A 22731-nucleotide genomic window follows, 5' to 3' on the forward strand; every position below is an offset into this window, starting at 1 on the left:
TTGCAGAACTAGCACTCCTGAAAGCTGGCCCGGTAGCTCAGCGTGTTCGGTCAGAGGGATACGTGCCCTCTGTAACAAAAAACTGAGTAATCGATCATCAACGAACATAAACGGATGTCTTACGACGTCCTCCCCGAGAAGATGCAACGAACAAATGCGAACAAAAATGCCGCCACGGTAGCTCAGCATGTTCGGTCAGAGTGTTGGCTGCCCTCTGTAATAAAAAAAAACCTGAGTGAATGGATCAATAACGAACTTCAACGGGCGTCAGGTGACGTCCGCCACGAACAATTGAAACGAACAATAATGAAAAAAAAAAAAAAAAAAAAAGCCGGCACGGTAGCTCAGCGTGTTCGGTCAGAGGGTTAGCTGCCCCCTGTAATAAAAAAACTGAGTGAATGGATCAATAACGGACTTCAACGGGCGTCATGTGACGTCCTCCACGAACAATTGAAACGAACAATAACGAACAAAATGAGATTACGCAAAAAAAGTTGGTAGAGCACTTGCCGGCGAAAGGCAGAGGTCCTGAGTTCGAGTCTCGGTCCGGCACACAGTTTTAATCTGCCAGGATATTTCATATCAGCGCACACTCCGCCGCAGAGTGAAAATCCCATTCTGAAGGCATCGATTGTTTCTTGCCGCTAACATACTTCACATACGACCAGAATCTCTCTGGATTTTCTGCCAGCTTTCGAGACAAAGTTTCGTTGTGGAAACTGATATAGGCGTCTCGCATTGAACTCCGCGCTAAGTTTCGAGCTTCTGTAAAGGATCGCCAATCTTGGGGATTTTGCGTCTGTTTAAATTTGGCATGTTTGTTTCGTTGTTTCTGCAACAGTGTTCTAACCCGTTCTGTGTACCAAGGAGGATCAGCTCCTTCGTTTGTTAGTTTATTTGGTATAAACCTGTCATTTCGACAGCGGCATTATGTGCGAGGAGATTGATTGCGCAGATCTAAAGGTTACAGCAGAGCTGTCGCCGGTAGAAAGCCGACTGCACGTTGGCTTTTATCTCGAAAGAATGGTGATAATTGAGAAGTCAACAGAGGACGTCGTGGGTGGCGGAGCTCTTCCGCGTCGCGGGACGCGCGACACCTCCTCGTCTGCCGCTGGTCAGTGACGGCGGGTCCTTTACGTAAGCGCAGTAGACCTCGCTCTCTGGGAGCCGGCGCCCGCCGTATGTTTGGGCTGGGGGTGGAGAGCCGTACCCCTCCTCCGGCACAGCCCCGCGGCCTGGGTGTGGATGCCGTCAGAGTCGGGAGCAGGGCGCGCGTGTCAGCCAGACAGCGGGCACCCTCCCCCCTCCACCCACCGCTGTCGCGCTGCCCCCCTCCAGCGCTCCCTGGAGACGACGCTGGAAGACGCCCTGCCGACCGGTGAAGAGCGGCGCCAAAAAAAGCCAGCCCGCCGTATATAAGGCCGGTGGACAGCGGCGTACTGCAGACGCACTTGCCGCGTGTCCTCAGCAGATCAGCAGTAGCAGCAGCAACAGCGACCATGCAGTCCTTGGTGAGTAGTCACGTGACAAGCTGCCAGCGTAGACGCCGGCTCGTGGTCTAGTGGTTAACATCGCTGCCTGGGTTCGAGTCCCGGCTTGGTCCGAAATTTTCTTCGCCCTGGGACTGGGTGTTTGTGTTGTCCTCGTCATTTCATCTCGTCGTAATCGACGCACAAGTCGCCGAAGCGACGTCAGATAGAAATACTTGCACCAGGCGGGTGAACCAGCCCAGATGGGGTCTCTCGATCCATAACTCCATACGATAGTTTCATTCCATTTTCTCTCAATGTAGTTCCCTCTAGCCTAGTACGAGTGCAGACTCCACCCTGCATATTTTTGTGACGATATGGACCATCATATGTCCTGTTGGCACACTATCTAGGACGAAAGTCTTATTTACATCTACACCTACATACATACTCCTCCAGCCAACGTATTTTCTGTCCTACTCCATTCGCATCTTGAGCGAAAGAAAAGTTGGTGTCAATATTAATAGTTTCTCCTACTCCATTCGCATCTTGAGCGAAAGAAAAGTTAGTGTCAATATTAATAGTTTCTGCTTATTTCTAGAGCGCCGCTGCACTGTACTTGTGTACTGAGTTAATGAATACCCGCTCCAGCTGCATCTTTTCTGTCCAAGACCCGTTTCGTCTTTTATATGGAAGCTATTATCCAGTGTATCACAAAATAGTGTTGTAGCGAAGTGCATTTCTCTGGTACGCTATGAATGGCTTCAGTATAAAAGCCAAAACCGTCTCTGAACTGAAGTAAAGCAGCAACTGTAGCGGATATTCATTAACACTGTAAGCACGATAGTCTCGCTTATCTTACACTCATAATCCGTCAGTGAGATACACGATGACGACAGCATAATGATCGGACAGTGTCTTTCTAATAAAGCTTCTTTAAATTTACTCGACAGGGTACTGGCGAGAAGTATGTCTTCTTCCAAGGATTACTATGTAAGTTGCCCGATCATTTCTGGTGCACTGTCATAGTAGCTATACCGACCTGTTACGATCCCAACATTACGGATTTGAATCCGTTTCATGTCTGCTGACATCCCTGTTTGATAACCCATAAACACTGGAACCGGTTTTAATAAAGGAACAGAACTCTAGCTTTGCTCGCACTAGGGTCTTCTATGCGATTCTTGCACAGATGCACTGCACCTTAGTAGAATCTTCCTAAATGATTTTGCTTAGTCATCCCATTTCATACCAGTTCTAGCTATTACACCCTAATACTTACGTGATGTAACTTGCTCTGTCTGCCAACTGATGGTACGATATAAGCCTCGAATCGCATCGCATTAGTACTGTTGAGAAGTAAAGTGAACAAACGGCCACTCCTTGCTTTATATTGACGACAGCTTTTAGTTTTGGATCTCTCGCACGAATTTTCTTATATCCTTTTGTAACGCAACAGTATACTTTTCTCCAGCGCGGCGGAAGATACTGTTTCTCCCTCCAAATCAGAATATTTATCTGGGAAATGTTTAACGCCATCGATGCATTTCTTGTTGGTTGAGATTGCTATGCTTTCAGCATTACGAACCTCAAATGGTTCAAATGGCTCTAAGGACTATGGGACTTAATATCTGAGGTCATCTGTCCCCTAGACTTAGAACTACTTAAACCTAACTAACCTAAGGACATCACACACATCTATGCGGAGGCAGGATTCGAACTTGCGACCGTAGAAGTCGCGCGGTTCCAGACTGAAGCATCTAGAACCGCTCGGGCACTCCGGCCGGCCAATAACTGGAGTACATAAGAAGTTATGCACTATTGTCTAATCTTCCTCCACCAAACGATGGCCAAGTAGTTGATGGGCGTCTTACGGAAAGAACAATGTTCAAATAGGCTCCATGCCATCCTGGATTAAACCGCGACATTATCTTCTGTATCATTCAGTGTAGTTGCAGTGTAGACGCCCAGTCACTGTGAATGCTGGAGGTTTTACTTGGATCCAGTAGTAAATGCTTTGACATTAAACTCCGCGGCAAGAGTAACCACAGCACAGCACTTCGCTTAATTTTCGAGTCCTCTGCGTGTGCAGTAACTGTCGCGCGCGGACGTACCGGAGTGGGATGGTGGCGGTACGTTGTGGTTAGCCACAGCACGAGAGAGAGAGCCCCAAGCTCTGCTGAGTCAGCGAGTAGCACACGTCTCGTACTCTGCAGTCCTACTCCGCATCCGCTGCAACTCAGGGTCTTGTTCAAATGAATAATTTTTCGTATACGGGCATCGAACAACATCTTCATTATAAGGATACCTCTCTTTTAAGTAGCATTCTGAATTCTTTATTCAGCACACAGCTTTCCTTCCACAAGACTTGTCCAAAAAAGGAACCATTGCGTACCATTCATGTAAGCTTGACGTCATTCATAAAAGTTCACGAAACTGACTTGGTTCTTCTGTATCACCACGGATTAACATATCTCGTCCACTTCCTCGAGATGACAGTAAACAATTGAACACCCAAGAAAAATGCCCTCCTATCATTCAGTAAAACTTCTGTGGTAGACATTTTGTGTGAGTGCAATGTAGACCAACGAAGAAAAGGAAGAAACTCTGCTCATCTGTGGAGGATGTAAGTTTGCAGAACTGTAATGACCGGCGTGGTTTTTCCTTGTGTTTAATTTTTTGCTGTCACATCCAGCAGGTGGACGGATTATGTTACCCCAGATACATACGCTGTGTGGTAGTAAAAAAGTTTTCTGTTATGTTTTTAATAACACCGTGTTTACGTGCATGGTACAGTGTGATACGTTTTTGAACAGGTCTTGAGGAGAGATTATTAGATAAAAAATACGGTGCTATTTAAAAAAAGACGTACTGCTATTAATATCTTAGTACCGAAGTTATGAGAAAGACTATCATGCTGGTTAATGTCCCCATGGGAGCTAAACAAAATCTGCTTAATCCCTTTTTTAATTAGATTCTGGGTAAAGTTATTTAGGTTGTTCAAGATAAACGGGACGATAGAAATCGTGTAGCACCAGCCATCCTGTATCAATGAATATACAAAATATGAGACCAGGTTCTCCGATTCTTCTTTCATGTCAGGGCAGTCAGCTCCATAGTATTGAGGATAGACATTTTTTATTTTATTTTTGTTGTATTTATTGATGTTAATTTTACACGCTGTCGATGTCCGCCCCCGGTAGCTGAATGGTCAGTGCGACAGAATATCAATCCTAAGTGCCCGGGTTCGATTTCCGGCTGGGTCGGAGATTTTCTCCGCTCAGGGACGCGGAGTTACAAAGGACTCACAGCCTAAACAAAAGCAAGTCGCTCGCTTTGACATTTGCAGACGATGCAGTTGGGAACGGTACAAGTTGCAGGAATTGCAATATTGGGAGAAGCAGAAAGAGTTCCCGTTAATGGTAGCGTTGTACAAAGAATAAGTTACGCTCAGTAGGCCAAAAACCAAATAGAATCTGATTCCAGTAAATAGGAGCAATCACCTGATAGTTACACCACTGGAGATCAGTCATTAGAATCAATCACAACCTCAGCTCGTGGGAACAAAAAAAAAATGGCTCGGAGCACTATGGGACTTAACATCTGTGGTCATCAGTCTCCTAGAACTTAGAATTACTTAAACCTAACTAACCTAAGGACATCACACACACTCATGCCCGAGGCAGGATTCGAACCTGCGACTGTAGCGGTCACGCGGTTCCAGACTGTACCGCCTAGAAACGCTTGGTCACCACGGCCGGCAGCTCTTGGGAACCATCAGGAGCGCTTCACAATAAATAAGCCACATAAATGTGGCATGGAGGGATGAGATGCCTTTAAAGAAGCCCAAGCAAGTCTAAAATAAAACTCTCAAATGTAAGTTTTTACTTAATATTTATCAATCTGAGACCCTTACAGATTTGGATTATGGGAAGAGATCGGAAAGTCTCACATAAGGGGTATGGAATGTTCCACAGTATGGGATACACTACTAAAAGAAGCTGTGCATCGCGGGAAAGCTTACTTTCAAAATTACTATTGCGTACGTTCCAGAACAAGTGCAGTACAATATATTTTTCTTCTCTATTCATCTCTCATAATCGCAATGACAGTAAAATTGTATAGTTTGAGCTTTTGCGCAAATGTACCTTTTCTTTCATTGCGCCATCCACAGGTGTAATGGAAGATGGAGAGATAATACTGGTACATTACGCACCCATCGCTCCATGCCGTACGGACGCTATCAGTTTGTAGCATTCAGATCGGTCAGGAACTGTAGGCTGGTATCTTTCCCCACGTCTTCGATCGCATACCAATAACTAACATTCATTGAATTCGATACGTCAGTTTGAACACCACCTGCTAAACTCATTTACGAACGCCCATCATTCTGATGGACTGAGAAGGGAAACACGGCGCGCCGGCAAGTAGATGGATATCCCGTGCCACAACCGGTCTCAGCGAAGTTCGCGGACGGATTCCTCCACGGACGGCCTTGAACTGGTGGCGGGGGTGGATTCCGAGCCAACAGTCTCTGTGCCCGCACGCCGGGGCCTCACGCACTGCGAATGTAAACACTTACGACGGGCGAAGTATCGTCCTGAAAGTGAAGTGGCCGAAGAGGCGGACTTATCCTTCTCCGAGCGTTCCCAGTATGCGTCCGGAATCCGAAGTGCTTGTTTTCGTGAAAATATGTATGCGCATGCCTAACAGAATACAGAATCCGTGGATGCCGCTTACCGAGTCATCTCTGAAAAGGTCTCTTGAAGATCAAAATAATCCGTCGTCTGTGTCTGAAGCATAATTTTCGTAGAGTTACAACAGATTTCGTCCTGAGTGGTGTAGACATTATTGTATAACCTCATATTGTATATTACCTTTGAGAAAGCACCAAAGCTATCTAACCGCGCTATAAACTGCAGTAGTGTCGTTTGGTTCAAATCCCAGTCCAGTTGTCATGAGTCTTGTTTTCTTAGATCCCTATAGACGAATGTCGATATCTTTCCTTAAGTAGACGACATGCATGTCCTTGAAACATCGTGATTTTGTTTTCCGTCTCTATTTCGACGCGAACAAAACTTGCAGTTTTAATTCTTTTCGTTTTGGCACCGTTATAAGAGAAGAGTTCCATGTCTGGCGACTCATTTCAACTGCCACGCAACAGAATCGATCAGTTCGTTTATTAAAAATGGCAGACAGGGAAATATGTGAAAGATAAATAAAGAAACAAGAGAAAGACTGTAAGAAAGCTTTGGTAGTCCGATTGACCCAAATCTCAAACAGCTGCTACGTTGCCAGAGCCATTGTCACCGACGATATTCTGTGTTAATTACCAGATAGATAAAAATAAATGTCAAATCTTTTGTTTTCATGTTGTGTCTTCCAGCTGGTTTTGTGCTGACTATCACGTTTCTTTCCTAAGCCAATTTCTTGGTTCCTAACGTACCATTAATAGTGGAAGCGTTCGGCTCAACACATTCGTGGTGAATATTAAGAGTTATAGACTGTCTGCTTACGTAAGACAGTTCTTGCAACTGGAAATGTTATAGTCAAGGAATCTGCGATTTAGAAATTTAGCGTCCTCGGTAGAGAAAATGAAGATACGAATTTTACTCAGTTGGAAGACCTCCAAGAGGTCTGTTGTTCAGTCGCCTAGTTAGAAAGGCTTTCCTTCGTCGTGCACAGTGGATCCTATCTTTAGCAAAATATGAGTTTTGCGTTAAGCGCATGTGTCTAGTGTAATGTCTGTAGAGTTGTTAATGATGATGTGGGGGAGGGACTGCTGCCAACAAAGAGCTATCTCGGACGGCATCAAGGGTGCCACGGAGCTTAGAGGATCCTGTCATACGAAAGGATCACCACCAAAAGCATCACGTGCACTCACTACAGGAGGCACTGCCAAGAAGTTTGAAATTTCACCCAGGATATCGACACAATATCTATTAATAAGGAATTTTGTAACAGTTCCTCTCCTCCGCTGGTCACTTGTGGTGAAAATTTCTCCCACCATCTGGATCTTGGGCTACCCCGAAATAGAGCGCCACCGCACAAGCGCATGTTACTGAAAGCGTCTACGGAGGCGGGCTGTAGAGATACCATTAAGAATACAACTCAACATCACAACGAATAAGAACAGGGAAGGAAATCGGTCGTGGCGTTATTTAAATACTTGTCTCAAAATTTTCATGAGTACCACCAAAAAGGTGCTAAATTTTTATTACGCTGCAACTAGTGGTAGCAACTTCTTGGTGCCATGCATAAAGCTGTGGAGCACAACCAAAAGAACTTACCCCATAATTTGCGTTACATGATGTTGGGAAACCACTTGGATCCTACAAAAGGATCACTGTACTCTCGTCTGTGTACAAGCTTCTTCTGTACCACTTCCCACAGTTCGATGCAGTAGAGAGACAAGTACTTAGTTCTGGCAAGTGTGAGTAACTCGGCGAGTTCAGTGATCGGCTCGCACGATACTTGCGTTGCCGGGTTACGATCCGGAACATCGCGCTGGCGCTTAGCCCAAACGGGTGTCGGTACTGCGTACTGATCTGAATCAGCTAGCCGTAGTTCAGTGGATTGGGGCGGGGGGGAAATCTGCGCGTTTAGCATTTTGCTTTCTCGGAACGTAATAGAAAACCTATAATAGATTTCTTGATGGCGAAAAGAATGCTTTACTGCTGGCAAGAATGACGAGCACGTTCCGGTTATATGGGTATTGGAAGAAAATATGACAGATTTAGAACTTTTCCCTGGGGACATGCACGTTCAGCGAGTTCATCCAGAAAAAAATGAATGAATTTCGTTTTAGTACTCGAACTATGGAAAATTAATGTAGTAAGACCACTGTATTTGCAAACGTCGACGACGAGGAGGCTGAGGCAAAGTCCGCGTAGATATTTATTCTTTACGTGACATTATGAGCACTTTTCATATTCATATGTTTTCTCTCTTTCTTAATAATAGATTTAATTATTATGTAACTGATATTGCTTAAGTTGTCTTTTCAGGCTGACTTTCTTAAGTGTCTGGTGCACATTAATGCACACGAATTCTCAGGTCTGTTGCCAGTAGTACCATTTGGACCGTCATTTAATTTCTGCCACGTTTTATTTTATTTTTAAATGTAGCAATACAGTAAATTATACTCATGCCGCTACTTCCTATCTCCATGTGGTGCTAATCTTTTTTACCCCTACGTAACAACCATACCTAGCATCCCGTAAATGCGCTTAGCGTACTCTTACCTTTCTCTGTTCCTACATATCTTACTTCTCTTTACAGAGGCAAATTAGCTACTCGTGGATGCCCACGCATGTCACAGCTACAACTTCTCCCCTTTTCCTTTTTCTTTTTACATTTCAGATTTGTTCTGGCCGCTCTTCGTAGTTTCCGTGCGATACCTTTTTGCAAATGTTAGCTTTTCTCTCTTTCTCATTTTTACTATGATATACATTTCATTTCCACACACTGTAATGTTTCAGAGGAATATTTTCAGACACTATTTCCTTAGTAATGTATCAGTTTTAATGTAAGTTAACTCTAACTACGGAACAAAGCTTTTTTCGCCTAGTTCAGATTATGACTTCCCCCTTACCACGGTAGCATTTTACAGTGTTGTTTATATGGTAGCAGAATTTTTTTCGTATTTCTCTGCATACACCAAATTATTTAAATAAGTATCACGAAGTTAGTATCTTGTCCTATTTCAGCAGGTCACCCTTTTGTGAATTAAAATCGTTCAGTATTCAGTTAATATACCCAGTGGGCGTCAAGCAATAATTTCTGCAATAAGGTGTCATTTATTTCTGATATTCCCTTCCATTACTTTTGCCAGGGAAGTAGATATACGTAAAAGCTCCTCCATAACAAAAACGCTAGTATAACGATGCATGGGAGGGGAGGAAGAAAGATTGTGCTATCATGTCCCGTCAACGTCGGGCTCGTTAGAGTTTGTGCATAAATTCGGGGCATCTGACTTAAATTTAGTCAATCAAGGAAACACAAAAACATGAATGCGGCGTACTCTACGTTCGGTACGATAATATAGCGCCGATTGAAAACAGTCTGAGACCTATCTACAGTTAGCAGGTTGTTCTGCTGGCAACCAATGTTTGAATGCTAGTCTGACCTATGTGTCAGAGCAAGAGGTCCTTGAACTTGGGTGCGACGTTTGTAAGTGCAGGCGCGACGCTGCGTGAGTTGCGTGGGAAGCGCAGGTGGGCGGCGGCCGAACCTTCAGGAATGTGCGTCGGTACACTCCAGTCAGATTAAGTCCTGTCACCGCTGGAGGACACGTTGCTCCACAAAACTCCCCGATAAGGAAGGAAGAGTTGCTTTCGCAATAGCTAAGTATTCTGTAAGCGTCTTCTGATTTCTGACTGTTACCGTATCCAGAAACTATCTAATTTTTAGGTACACTGGTAACTCAAGGAAATGACACTGGACTCGTGAGGAGGGATGGAAAAAAGTAGTCTATAAAATTGCCTGGGTGCCTTTCGCCAGCAAATGCTCTACCGTTGGAGCAATCCAGGCTCGACTCACAATCTCCACGCACTGTGGAAGGCACGAGAGCAATACTTGTGGAAGATGAGCTATAGAGACCGGTCGTGAGAAGAGTAAATATAGCTCAGTCTCTAGAGCATTTGCTCACGAATGGCCAAGGCTGCCGGTTTGAGTCCCGGTCCGGTACACAATTGTAATCTTCCAGGATATTGCAGACAAGCGCACACTCTTCTGCAGAATGGAAAGTCATTCTGGGAACAATCCCCCAGGTTGTGACTGAGCCGTTCCTTCGCAATATCCTTTCTTCCAAGAATGATAGTGCAGAATGTCAGACACGAAAGCTTCAGCGAATCTGGAAGGTAACGGATGAGATACTTGCGCAAATGACGCTATGAGGGCGGGTAGTGTCTGGATAACTGCCAGTAGAGCATTTGAGAACCCCTTTAGCTTTTTATGTGGCACCGGGAAAGTGGTCAGACTGTGTTTCAAGCAGGATGACACTTTTTTCCGGACGCTTGTGCAGTCTTAAGTTTAGCTATGTCTCTTCTGAGTCCTTTCCTGACGAATAATTAAGTTCTACTTACAAGGCAAAAGGCAACAGTTATCTCCTGCTACTAGTACGGAACAGCAAGTAAAACGATGCTAGGGAGAAAAACTACGATACTGCAATTTTCGCAACTTGCTAGTGCAACTGCAGGTCGTACCATCTTCATGTTGGTTTTACGTAGTTCCCCACATCACATACGGTGACCAGTGGAGTACCTTTTTCGAAAGTTTTTCATGAAATGCTCTTCAAGTGTTTGTCATCTGTAAAATGAAGCAGCTGACAACGTTTTTACATCGTAGGTCTAAGGAAGAAAAGTAGCAGCACTGTTCTTCAAATCGGTAGCGGTCAGAAAACGAAAATTGCAGAGTCACAGTGGACTACGAGATGAAAGAGCAAAATGTCAACCCGACAACATTTAGGACAGTAATCTCCTACGCATGATCAGCGAGAAGAATTCAATGTAGTAGAGCAGCGACTACACGTGGAAGGAAGGTTGGAGTCTTTTGAACCTCCTCCGCGGCGCACTTCACAAAGAGCGTGCCGTACGTGCTCTGTTATTAACAGAGCGCCTGGGAGACGTGACCGCTACGCACGTTTTGTCAGTTTGTCAGACGCGCAGCTGTTTGTCAATTCGGCGCAGTAGATGCCGGGCCATTGTCGATGCTGGGTGGAAGCCTTCTCGTACCTGCCAAATAAGGACAGCTCATTCAAGGGGCCGCTAGCAACTCGAAATGTCCATATGAATAGCCGCTATCCTTGTTGGGCATCTCGTGTTTCGGTCGTCCTTTTCAACTGCGTCATTTCCCATCACATAGTTATGTTCTTTTCTTCCACATCAAACTAGGTGAATAGAGAGCTTGTACTCATATCCTGCCTCATTTATACGATTCGCAAACATTTAGAAAATGTTTGCACTGCACTCTTTCACACAGAATGACACTAGTCGCGGACAGATCAGGTACAGAAGTTCTGTCACCGGTGGGGACAGGGGGGAGAGAGGGGTGAGGTGCCCGGAAGAAGACCGTCTGGCAACTCTTTACCACCAGAATTACCAAATCCAATAAATAATCATTCCAGCCGCATGAAGTTACGGGACAAAGGTTAGAAAAACGAATAATAACAATAATAATAATAGTAATAATAAAATTCTTAGATTTCTTTTCCAGGAAAACTGATAAGCTAGGCCACCAATCATCTCATCATTTCTCATTTCTACATACCTACAACATCCAACATCCTCTATTACATACTTTGCAAGTCTAACTTTTGTCTGCCCTTACAATTTTCCTCTCGGGCTCCTAGTCAAACTATTTCCACTGTTCCTTGTCACGTTCTGATAACAACATTGTTACATACTACTTTTCCTTTCACATTTCCACTATTACCTTTTCATTTCGCACGCTATATGCCCATTCAAGTTTTAAAACCCTTTTTCCCGAAGCGTATTTCAAATGTTTCCAATTTATTCTCCTCATGTTTACCTAGGGCACTCACTCACTCCCCATAAACCACTGCTCTCCGGACACAGCTTTAAAATATTTTTTCTCAGTCTCTTATCAGTTTTTTTTCAACAGCAGAATGCAGAGAGATTTGTTAAAAAAAGAAATTATCGCCGATTTCGTTCTGTTGCCTCACTTTGCCCGGCTCTCGGGATGCTGTTCAAAGGGAAAGGTGTGAAGGCGACACAGATCTCCACCTACTCTCCCTTTCTTTCGTTTCAACACGACACTGCGCAAACACTTATTAGTATTCGTCCATACAATACGGGGCCGCACTTGACACACTGCGAGAAGAGAAGCGAGGCAGTATCTTATTCCTTCAGTATGCCTGTTTCGAGGTTCGAAATAATGACGAAGCACCTAACGCCATTCACAGCAAAGTAAGTAGTAATCGAAGACGCTATGTAGCTGAACCAGAACAGAAGTTCGGAAGCCCTTTCACGATTTACAAAGACGAAGCTGCTGTGAAACGCAATCCTTCAAATGTCGTGATAGTAGCTCCTGCCTTCATCTCACACCACAAGCTCTAGCTTAATCTTTACATGTTTGCCATGTGCTACAAACCACACCTGTAACCAGCTTTAGACACTAGCAAATAAGCACTCTGGACCGTGCTGAATATGTATTCGTTTACAAACAAAGACTCCCTAAAATCTCTTATTAACACACGCTGGGAGCCACATTCAAGAAGCAAGGTCTGAGCTCATCTCCGTAAATGACGTAATCACTCTCACCTTGTCAGCGCGACTCAGAATGCATACCTCAGGTGTTGGTGAGGCAGATGACTACGGAGATAAAACTTAATTGCTTTACAAACTAGCGGTTGTTAGCGGGACGACGTCGGAAGCTGCTAGCTGTTCATTAACGGTAACAGTTCGTAGTCATGTAGGGCACGATGTCCTAGTTAGCTTCTCCGGTGCTAGAATGCAACTCAGTTCGAATGCTTGACTACTAATCTTAGTTTGACGAATCCATTGCCACTATACGTAGTTACTTCAAAGGTAATACGATCCATATCGACTTACGTGTGCTGCACTGCTCCACGGTATACCTTATGTATGATTGCAATTTTTATCCAAAACCTAAAATTTCCGCAGATGTACTATATTATTCGGCAGTTATTTATATTTGCGACGTCTGTGCAGGTTTAACGCGCTTAACAGTAATTTCCTTAATGGCACAACGCCTCAGAAAAATAAACTTTTCTGTAAATTATTCTCGATTATTATTTATTTAGATGCTGTTTCATTTTGGTTTTGACGGAGAACAAGTTATTAAGTTTGCAATAAGTACTCGAATGGCTTCATACAGTTAGTTAATCTGGGAGGAATGGGAAATATCACACATTAGATTTCGCTGATTTTCAATAATAGTTTGCTACTAGCAGGATGGCTCAAATTTCAGTGGATAAGATTCTATTACTACATTATCAATCTGTATGCCACACTAAGCTAAAAGTGATCTGGATTCTACAACCATTGCTCACATTAAGCTATCACAAGTGGTTGTTTACTAGTTTATAGTTTGGTTGCTGAGGTGGTTTTTCAGGTTACAAATCTAGAGTTAAGGAGGTTCGGTTTCCACTGTGACCTAAGATTTCGTTCCGTTAGTTATTGTTGTTTCGCATATGTTACAAACGCCGTTCCACATTAAAATTTGGGTCGTCCTGTAATTCATTGGGCTTATGCATAGGAAGAAGGCAAGTTCATAGCGTCTTCAGTAAGATCGTAATTAGTAAAGCAGAGAGTTGAATAAACGAAAAACTGGAGTAGTAATTTCACCAAGTAACTTTATTCTGAAGATATTTCTTTAATACAGGGAGACAGGTTCGCGCCTTGAACCGACTACTAAGCCTTTCGGGATAAATAGAAAATTAACAACTGAGCTATACCAGCACATGTCAGGTCTAAATTCTGCGTATCAACGACCAGAACATCGTCACTGGTCTTCCACTCCAATCAGTTTCTTATTAACGTCATTGCACACAATCAAGGTTCGAGTCCCACTCCAACAGACGATTTCAGTACGTCAAAAAAATGGTTCAAGTGGCTCTGAGCACTATGGGACTTAACTTAGAACTACTTAAACCTAACTAACCTAAGGACATCACACACATCCATGCCCGAGGCTGGATTCTAACCTGCGACCGTAGCGGCCGCGTGGTTCCAGACTGTAGCGCCTAGAACCGCTCGGCCACCCCGGCCACCTCAGTACGTCAGGGAGCTTGTTTCATAGTACGTACTCAACAGAGTGAAAAATTAGTTCTGAGTACCCGCCCATCACTTCTTAGGTACGTTTTATCTAGCAGTAAAATTTCTTTAGCTTCTGTTTCCGGATTATTTCTATGCTGGGTAGAGTTATCGTATACCAGGCTTTCCAAGAGTAGTGTACCAAATTCCCTTAACAGACATGTCTAGTTCCGAACTGCACTGCTGCTCGCAGCAGAATCACGAAGCAAAGCTAGTCGCAGTAACAAATTTTCTTTCGTGATACTTGACTAACACATCCATTTTTGAGAACTCGTTGTTAAGCTTTATGTGTGTTGCGTGTGTTTCAGGTGGTTTGTGTCCTGGCTTTGGCGACGGCGGTGTTTTGCGCGCCGCAGCAGGTGCTGGGGCCCACCACGCCACCGGTGCCGATCCTGAGGTCCGCGCTCGACACCAACCACGACGGAAACTACGCCTTCAGGTTAGTCGCAGCAACCTAACCAAACCAGATCCATATTTTGGAAGGCAGGTACATAACATTTAGTATCCTTATCGTTTGTCCGCCACCGTAGTTGAGCGGTCAGTGCGGCTGACTGCCATGATTGGATTCCGGTTTCAATTCATGGTGCTGCCAGGAATTTTTCCTCTGTAGGAGGACTGGTACGTAGTCCTCTTGAGGCCAACTGGTGAGCTGCTCGAGCGATCAACAACGTCAGCAGAACTGTATGTTGGCCACATACAGCTCCACACAGCATGACGCCATGGGTAGACGATGACCTGGCGGTGGGTCGGACCAAATTGGTCCGTGTAAGGACTGAACGCAGCTAACGGCCTTGCCGCAGTGGTAACACCGGTTCCCGTCAGATCAGTGAAGTTAAGCGCTTTCGGGCTGGGCTAGCACTTGGACGGGTGACCATCCGGTCTGCCGAGCGCTGTTGGCAAGCAGGGTCCACTCATCCCTTGTGAGGCAAACTGAGGAGCTACTTGATTGAGAAGTAGCGGCTCCGGTCTCGGAAACCGACATACGGCTGGTAGAGCGGTTTGCTGACCACATGCCCCTGCATATTTGCATCCAGTGACGCCTGTGGGCTGTGGATGACACGGCGGCCGGTCGGTACCTTTGGGCTTTCCGGGAGGAGGAAGGACTGAACGCGGAACTTTGCCTTATCTTACCTGCACACATACTCTGCAGTACCACGGGAAAAGAACAGCGTGTCACTTGCGTCCACTGGAAGAGAAAGTTTCACGCAATATGCCAGCTACATGACAGCCATTTAATTCTACATCCCTTAATTGTGAAAGCTGCATAGTGCTATATCAGATCACAATTTGTACTTAGTATAGTTTTTAATATATGACGGCAATCTATTGTTATAATCCATCGGAAAAACGCCGTTTGAAAAAAAAAAAAAAAAAAAGATCTAGCTCATTTGAAAAATGCACTGATGATCCAAAACTTTACGAACATTGCCCATCATGAGAGTAAACACCAAATGGTGGTGTTGTGGGCACTTGACGCGGTAAGAAAAATATATAAGCGGAGCGGAGACGAACGGCCAATCGTTGTAGCGACGATACGGACCGCAAATGGCTAAATCCACCGACATATTAAGAGGTTTTGACAAAGTGCAGTGCACAATGTTTAATAAGTGCTCCCCAGTAGTCGACCCGTACGCATTCATTTGTTGATTCAACGACTTCGTGAATCACATTTGCAATGGATAGAGGATCATTTGGAACGTCTTGTCTAGTAGGACGAATTAATGCTTGTATTTACAGCAGATCGATGGCCGCGTCCGGGCACGCCGTCATCCAGGCAAACAACTGCCCGAAATATGCAGCGAGCCACAGATGGAGGCTTTTGTAGGCAGTATTATGCTACAGGGGTTTCCACGAATCTTGCGGTAGTAATCGAAGGACCATGGCAGTTATGGATTATGTGCACATTATTTTGGATCACTTGTATCTCTTCTTGCTTTGTATTTTCCCCGAAGGCAATGACATCTTCCAAGGGATATGTGATCATGCCAGGAGGCCACGATCATGCTAGAGTTGTTTGTGGGGGATAATAGTAAACTCACGTTCATATACTGGCACCAAATTCGCCTGATCTGGGTCCATGGTACGCATGTGGGACGATATCTGCCGCCATTTCCCAGCCAACCAATGGTCCGTTCTTAAGTCCTCCCGATCTACAGAACGTACGCTGATCAATATTTATTCCTGCCTATCTGGCCCTTACATGGAAGAAGCAGGAGATACCTTCGCATGAAAATTTCTTTTTAAGGGAAATAAGAATTTATTAGTACACAGCTTCTCGTGTACTGTCGTGCATTTACCGAGCGATGTGAACTCGTGTTCGGGGGGACGACGGTTCAGACCCGCATCCGACCATTCTGATCTAGGTTTTCTCTGATTTCCCTAAATCACTTCAGGCAAATGCCGGGACATTTCCTTTGAAAGGGCGCGGCTGACTTACTTCCCTAACCCGATGAGACCGATGATCTCGTTGTTTGGTCCCCTCCCCCCCAAATCAACAAACCAACCAACATACCATCTTAACTGATTTGGCATTTTTAATTAACGTGACGCTGTCCTGTTACAAAGTATAGATTCTGTTTCTAAAAGGTGGGAACATTGATTTGATGCGATACCAGAAATGAGAGTTTGTAGCCAGTAATAGGTAAAATGATGGGTCTATAAAGATGGAAGAGAATGTGTTCCCATAGATATCCTGAAAGATTGCCAAGAAAAGTATATCATTTTAGGTGACTATTGCTGCCATGTTCGTTGATCGTAATTGGTACGCTTAGAAATCAGAATATTGAAGGTTTATACACACGACAAAAATCCAGTTGATAAAGAGGACTTCAGCTAGGCTCAAATACAAAATCCTAGACACCGTGAAATGTTACATTTTCTAGTTTACACAAAAATAAAAAAAAGGCTGTTGGGATCAAGCGGGACGGGAAATGGGGGGTGCGGGGGGGGGGGGGGGGGGGGCTAAATATCTCAGGCTGGAATATAGGAAGTGGAGGAAATTTGCGCGCATACATAATGTCCATAAAGCGATTTCAATTCATGCGCTGCCTACATAATGGTAAAGTAATAAATGTCACGCTGAGGTCTATAGAGCTGATTTAAAATGACTGCATACATCAGTGAAACGACGGATCCGTGTATTGCATGCTAAACCTTACCCCCCACCAATAAGCACCTCCAGTGGAGGATGACGAGCTGAGTGTCCTTAGCTTTTGCAGATGCAAGTGTATTGGTGTTCTCGTCGCATTTACGAGACCGTTGAAAGCGACAGCATGGTTAACGAACTTGAGCATCAGTGAGAAATAAACTGGAGCAAACCGGTTGTCCTTGTGAGAAGGCGCCTGTCCTTTTTTTTTTTTTTTTTTTTTTTTAATCTTCGCTCTCGGAATCTAGATCTGCACTTCCATATAACTCGGCTCAGGATTCCTAAACAGGTTTCTCAGGTTGCGAAAGGACACGTTTTTCATTTTTATGCAGATTCCGGCGGCGGCAGGTCGATTACCTGGCCCTTGTAGGTTGAATGACCATAGACGTCGCTGTTGACAAGCGACGGTCGACCTTCGTGGTATCTCGTGACATGCAGTAATTACTGACGATTCCTGAACCAGTTAAGCGTACGATGTGTGGCTTTCTTACTTCTGGAGACTCTTTTTCGTAAGGGCGTTGTTGAAAGTAATATCCACTACTCTTTTTACCTCAAACGGGCAAAACAATAAGAGCACACATTCTTTTCATGTTATTTAGCGTACTAAATTAACGTTAATTTTATAGACTGTGAATAAGTTATTGATTAATTATTTTTTTGGAAATCGAAGTTTTCTTCTCCGGCTTGTTGCAAAACATGTACGGGTGTTACCTTCTATATGACAGATGAGGACTTCACTGTTATGCATTTCTGATGTTTTTTGACTTATCTTGCTCATATATAACTGTTCGTACTGTAGTGGTACGAACGAGTACAGCTTCTCAGCGTGTTCTCAGTTCCTGATATTATTACATGTTTGGCGATTGCCGCCGCTACGACAACTTATTTTATTGCACTTGACTCACATGGGGCAGTGTTCTTATTTTTGCTACCACTTTTAAAATGTTTTTACACCAGTTGGAGGTATAGCTACTTGCCCCAACACAAGCTCAAACGACTCCCCCTGCCAGACAATGAAATCCGTCTCCCTTATTCATCCATCATATTAGCTACAGCTTTTCCCCTCATATCCCACTACACGTCAGACCTCCCCCCTCTCTCTCCAACTTCTCTCACGTCTTCTCTTCTCAATACTACGGTCCTGCCCAGCAATGAAACCCCTGCTCACGTTACATCTTCCCACTCTCCAACCCAACTTTATCTCTACAGATACTACACAACGGAACCTATATTTATATTCACATCCTTCAGTCCTACAGAACACCTAACGTTTCCACTCCCGTAAACCTTTCTTTTCTCCAGTGCAGGTCCTTTAAGTGCGGTGCTCGTTTGCAGTTCCTGCAACGTGTTTCAAAGACGTATTTTAGGCTTCATCTTAACCTTTTAGTCTTCCAGTTTTTATTTGAAGAATACAGATGTTATATAAATACTGTAAAAATCCATATTTTTACAGAGTTTTCAAAAAAACTTGTAAAATATTTCATCTTTTAATCATACTGGTTTCGTTTGCTGCATCTACATCCATACACATACTCCACAAGCCACCGTATGGTGGGCGGTACCCTGTACCATTAGTGATCGTTTCTTTTTCAACTTCACTTGAATATAGAGCGAAGGGAAAACGACTATCTATATGCCTCGTATTAGTCCTAATTTCTAGTATCTTATTTTCATGGTTCTTACGCGAAATGTACGTCAGCGGCAAAAGAATCATTCTGCAGTCAGCCTCGAATGACTGCTCTCTAAATTTTCTCAACAGTCCTCCCCAGTGATTCTCATTGGAGTTCCCGAAGCGCCTCCGTAATACTTGCGTGTTGTTCTAAACTAGCTTTAACAAATCTAGCAGCCAGCCTCTGAATTGCTGGGATGTCTTTCGTTAATCCAAACTGGCGAGTAATCAATAATGGGTCGCAATGAACCACATTTCCATAAAATTTTCCCAACAACCCAAAGCCGAACATTCGCCTTCGCTACTACAGTCCTTACATACTCATTACATTTCATATTGCAATGCAACGTTACGCCTTGATATTTAATCGAAGCGACTGTATCAAGCACCACGCTACTAATACTGCATTCGAACATTATGATTTGTGTTTCCTACTCATTTGCATTAACTTACATTTTTCTACATATGGAGGTAGCTGCCATTCATCATATCAACTAGAAATTGTATCCTCCTACGATCACGCAACGGCGTCACCTTCCCGTACGCCACTATATCATCAGCAAACAGCTGCAAACTGCTGCTTGTCCCGTCTTCAAGATCATTTATCTACATTTAGAATAATAGCGGTCCTATCACACTTCCCTGGGGCACTCATGACGATACCCTTTTCTCTGAGGAACACTCACCGTCGAAGACAACATACTGGATTCTGTTACTTAGTTTTTGGCTGAACGACGGAATTTTGCACCACTGGGAGAAGGGGCGAGGAGGATTAAATCCTTCTTTTTCGTTTTTTTGCTACTGCCTTTATCCCGCATTGTGCGCAGGGTCGGCAGGGTTAAGTACGGATTTGGCATGGTTAATTTTAAGGGGTGGCCGGAAGCCCTTCCTGCCGCCCCCAGGACGGAATGAGTGTACCCAAGCTGTCTGCGTCTACTGTAAATCGTGAAATAATGTGAACGTGTTTCAAATGTCTGCGAGTCGTGTAACTGAGGCGGGACGGGGGGACCAGCCTGGTATTCACCAAACAGAATGTGGAAAACCGCCTAAAAACCACATCCAGGCTGGCCGGCACACCGGCCGTCGTCGTTAATCCGCCGAGCGGATTCGATCCGGGGCCGGCGCGCCTACGCGAGTCCAGGAAGCAGCGCGTTAGCGCTCTTGGATATCCGGGCGGGTGTCGAGGAGGATTAAATAACAGTTAAAAAAATGTTTGCTTGCCATTTGGCTAGTCGGATAGCTCGCTGGCCTGTCCTTATGCACGAGAATTACCACATTAAAACTACAAAATACCCGAAATTGTCCAGTGGTGGCAAATAGAAAGTCGAAAGCAGAAATGTTATTGCAAAAATTTTGTGCATCTGATGTACCTGTCCGAGAGGAAAATAATATCAAAAGATGTTGGATTGATTACGTCAGTTTCTCAGCAAATGGCAGAGAGGTTAAGATCTTCGTCTGCTCATAGCGATTCAGTTTTTCTATGAATTTCCAAAACTTCGAACGACATCGCCGATAGGATGTTATATCTAGCATTTATTCGTAAGCATTCAATGTTCGTCACTGATTTTTTTAAAAATGTTTTTTTGTATCCGCAGCTTTGAGACTGGCAACTCGATCGTCCGCGAGGAGCAGAGCGAGGTCCTGAACCCGGGCCAGCCGAACCAGCAGCGCGTGGTGCGCGGCCGCTACTCGTACGTCGACCCCGAGGGCCGCGACGTGGTCGTCTCGTACACCGTCGGTGAGGACGGCGGCTTCCGCGCCGAGGGCAACGTGCTGCCCAAGGAGCCCGAGATCCCAGAGGCCATCCAGATCGCGCTGGCCCGTAACGCCGCCGAAGAGGCGCAGCTCAACGAGCAGCAGCGCGCCGAGGTCGCATCCGGCCGATACGTCCTCCAGTAGGACCACCACCAACCGCCGACCGCCACGATCCCAGCTGCTCTGACGACCCCCGCACTCGTATATCGGCAGCTCCCACTGGACCTCAGCTTCCTTTGCCATCTGCAGTAGCGTACCGCACAGTGGTTTGCACGTATTCTGCAGACAGTCCAGTAGCCACCATCCTTTGGAGCTGCCGACGTACAACTGTTCTGAGCCACCACGGAGGAACCTCAATATGACAAACATCGCTGTTCGTCACGTGCAGGGGTCGACAAGCTGCCAGAGGGTTGTGCAACCAGAATCCCCACACATATCGCTGCCGACTTTTAGAGCACTGTGCCCAGTAAAACGCTAGATATCAATCCACAGCAAAAAGCGCGTCTCGAGACCAGATTCTTCCCCGTGTGAGATACAACACGGTCATCCCTAGACAATGGGAGTGATAGTGTCAAGAGAAAACCTACAGGCAAAAGTTTGTAGTGGTAGTATGCCTTCAATGAAGGCGTCCATATACGTCAGAGATTGGTTAGCAGTGCTAAGACTGTTCAAGATAGAATCTTGTCAGTTTCGAAGCTGCCAATCTTGAGTTTATGTGCAATATTTTCTGTCCGTTTTCTCTTTACAGGATACTACAACACCAAGAATAAAAATTTCTAGGTACACCGGGAAGATAAGCTTTTTGTTGTGGTGGCAAACCCCACCTTTGTAGTTTACGAAACGTTAGTAGCTCCCCCACTGCCACGCATTTACTGGACACAGTGCTCTCGATTCCGATGCACACTTCACACTTAACAGTACGCACACAACTGTTGCAGGCTCTCGTCTACAGTACTATTGTACATACAGTGTTTCCACAACCATTTGGCTCGAGACGAAAGACACAAAAACGAACCTGTACAATTAGAGCATACATTTTCGTTGTTTCGTTATGTAGTTCTGCGCCTCACCAGTATGCCCGTTACTGTTAAGATCGTGCCATTGCTTCATGGTCCAAACAGAATCGCTGCTCGCAGCATTGTGGCCTGAATGACTCGTCTAATTACTAACGATGTATACATTTATACAAAACGTTTGTCATCATCTGTATGTAAAAATTTTTAAGCAATAAAAATATTTAAGTCAAGGTACTGTCTTCTTTTACTATCACGTTCAATTTACCTTCCACCCCTGTTTCAAGAAAGGATGTTATCGATGGCAGCTGTAAAGAAATGTCAACAATCTCGTAAGGTTTTTTTCCTTCTTACCTACTTCTCAGACTTTTCACATCAAAATGACAGTGACGTGAAACTAGTCTCATAATGATGCATAACCATCACAACTCAGTGGAGTGGAGCATCTTGTCGAAAAAGGATAGCTGAGTGATACTCAAGAAGTTGAAAAACAACAAAGAATTTCGCTATAATAAATGTACTAGAAATGCCTTCAAGAAGACGAAATATTCGGATGACAGTTTTGTAGCTTAAAAGGGCGCTTGAAATATTTGTCTTTGGACTGCTGCACCCTAGTCTGTCACTTTGGTATGAGTCTCTGAGCCTCACATGTGAATGTTTTGTAGATTGGCTACGGTGCCGACATAAGAGATCGGCTCGTCAAGGAAAGGGACACATTTGAAATTGCCATTATAGCTATTAAAGTTTAGGTCTTACTTAAAAATCAGGTAATGAATAAATTATCAATGATCGTTGATCATGATGTCGCTGGAACGGAAGACTATTTTTATTTATATTTATTGGCATTTCGTTAACACATGGTCTTTTTAATCTCTATTACAAT

General features: G+C 44.5%; 1 protein-coding gene across 1 annotated transcript; it reads left to right on the forward strand.

Annotated features, from left to right (window-relative positions):
* Window positions 1–1400: 1400 nt before the first annotated feature.
* LOC124544622 (larval cuticle protein 16/17-like) lies at window positions 1401–22081 on the forward strand. Its single transcript, XM_047123223.1, has 3 exons — window positions 1401–1511; window positions 14575–14705; window positions 20676–22081. Exons 1-3 carry the CDS (start codon window positions 1500–1502, stop codon window positions 20977–20979), a joined length of 447 nt encoding a protein of 148 aa, XP_046979179.1. The 5' UTR covers window positions 1401–1499; the 3' UTR covers window positions 20980–22081.
* The last annotated feature ends 650 nt before the right edge of the window (window positions 22082–22731 follow it).

This window comes from Schistocerca americana, chromosome 8 (assembly GCF_021461395.2).
Source record: "Schistocerca americana isolate TAMUIC-IGC-003095 chromosome 8, iqSchAmer2.1, whole genome shotgun sequence".
Taxonomy (NCBI): domain Eukaryota; kingdom Metazoa; phylum Arthropoda; class Insecta; order Orthoptera; family Acrididae; genus Schistocerca; species Schistocerca americana.

Bases quoted from the DNA above. Each gene is read 5' to 3' on its own strand.
- LOC124544622 (XM_047123223.1), top strand. The intron at 14,706-20,675 runs GTTAGTCGCAGC...TTGTATCCGCAG, and splicing joins GACGGAAACTACGCCTTCAG to CTTTGAGACTGGCAACTCGA.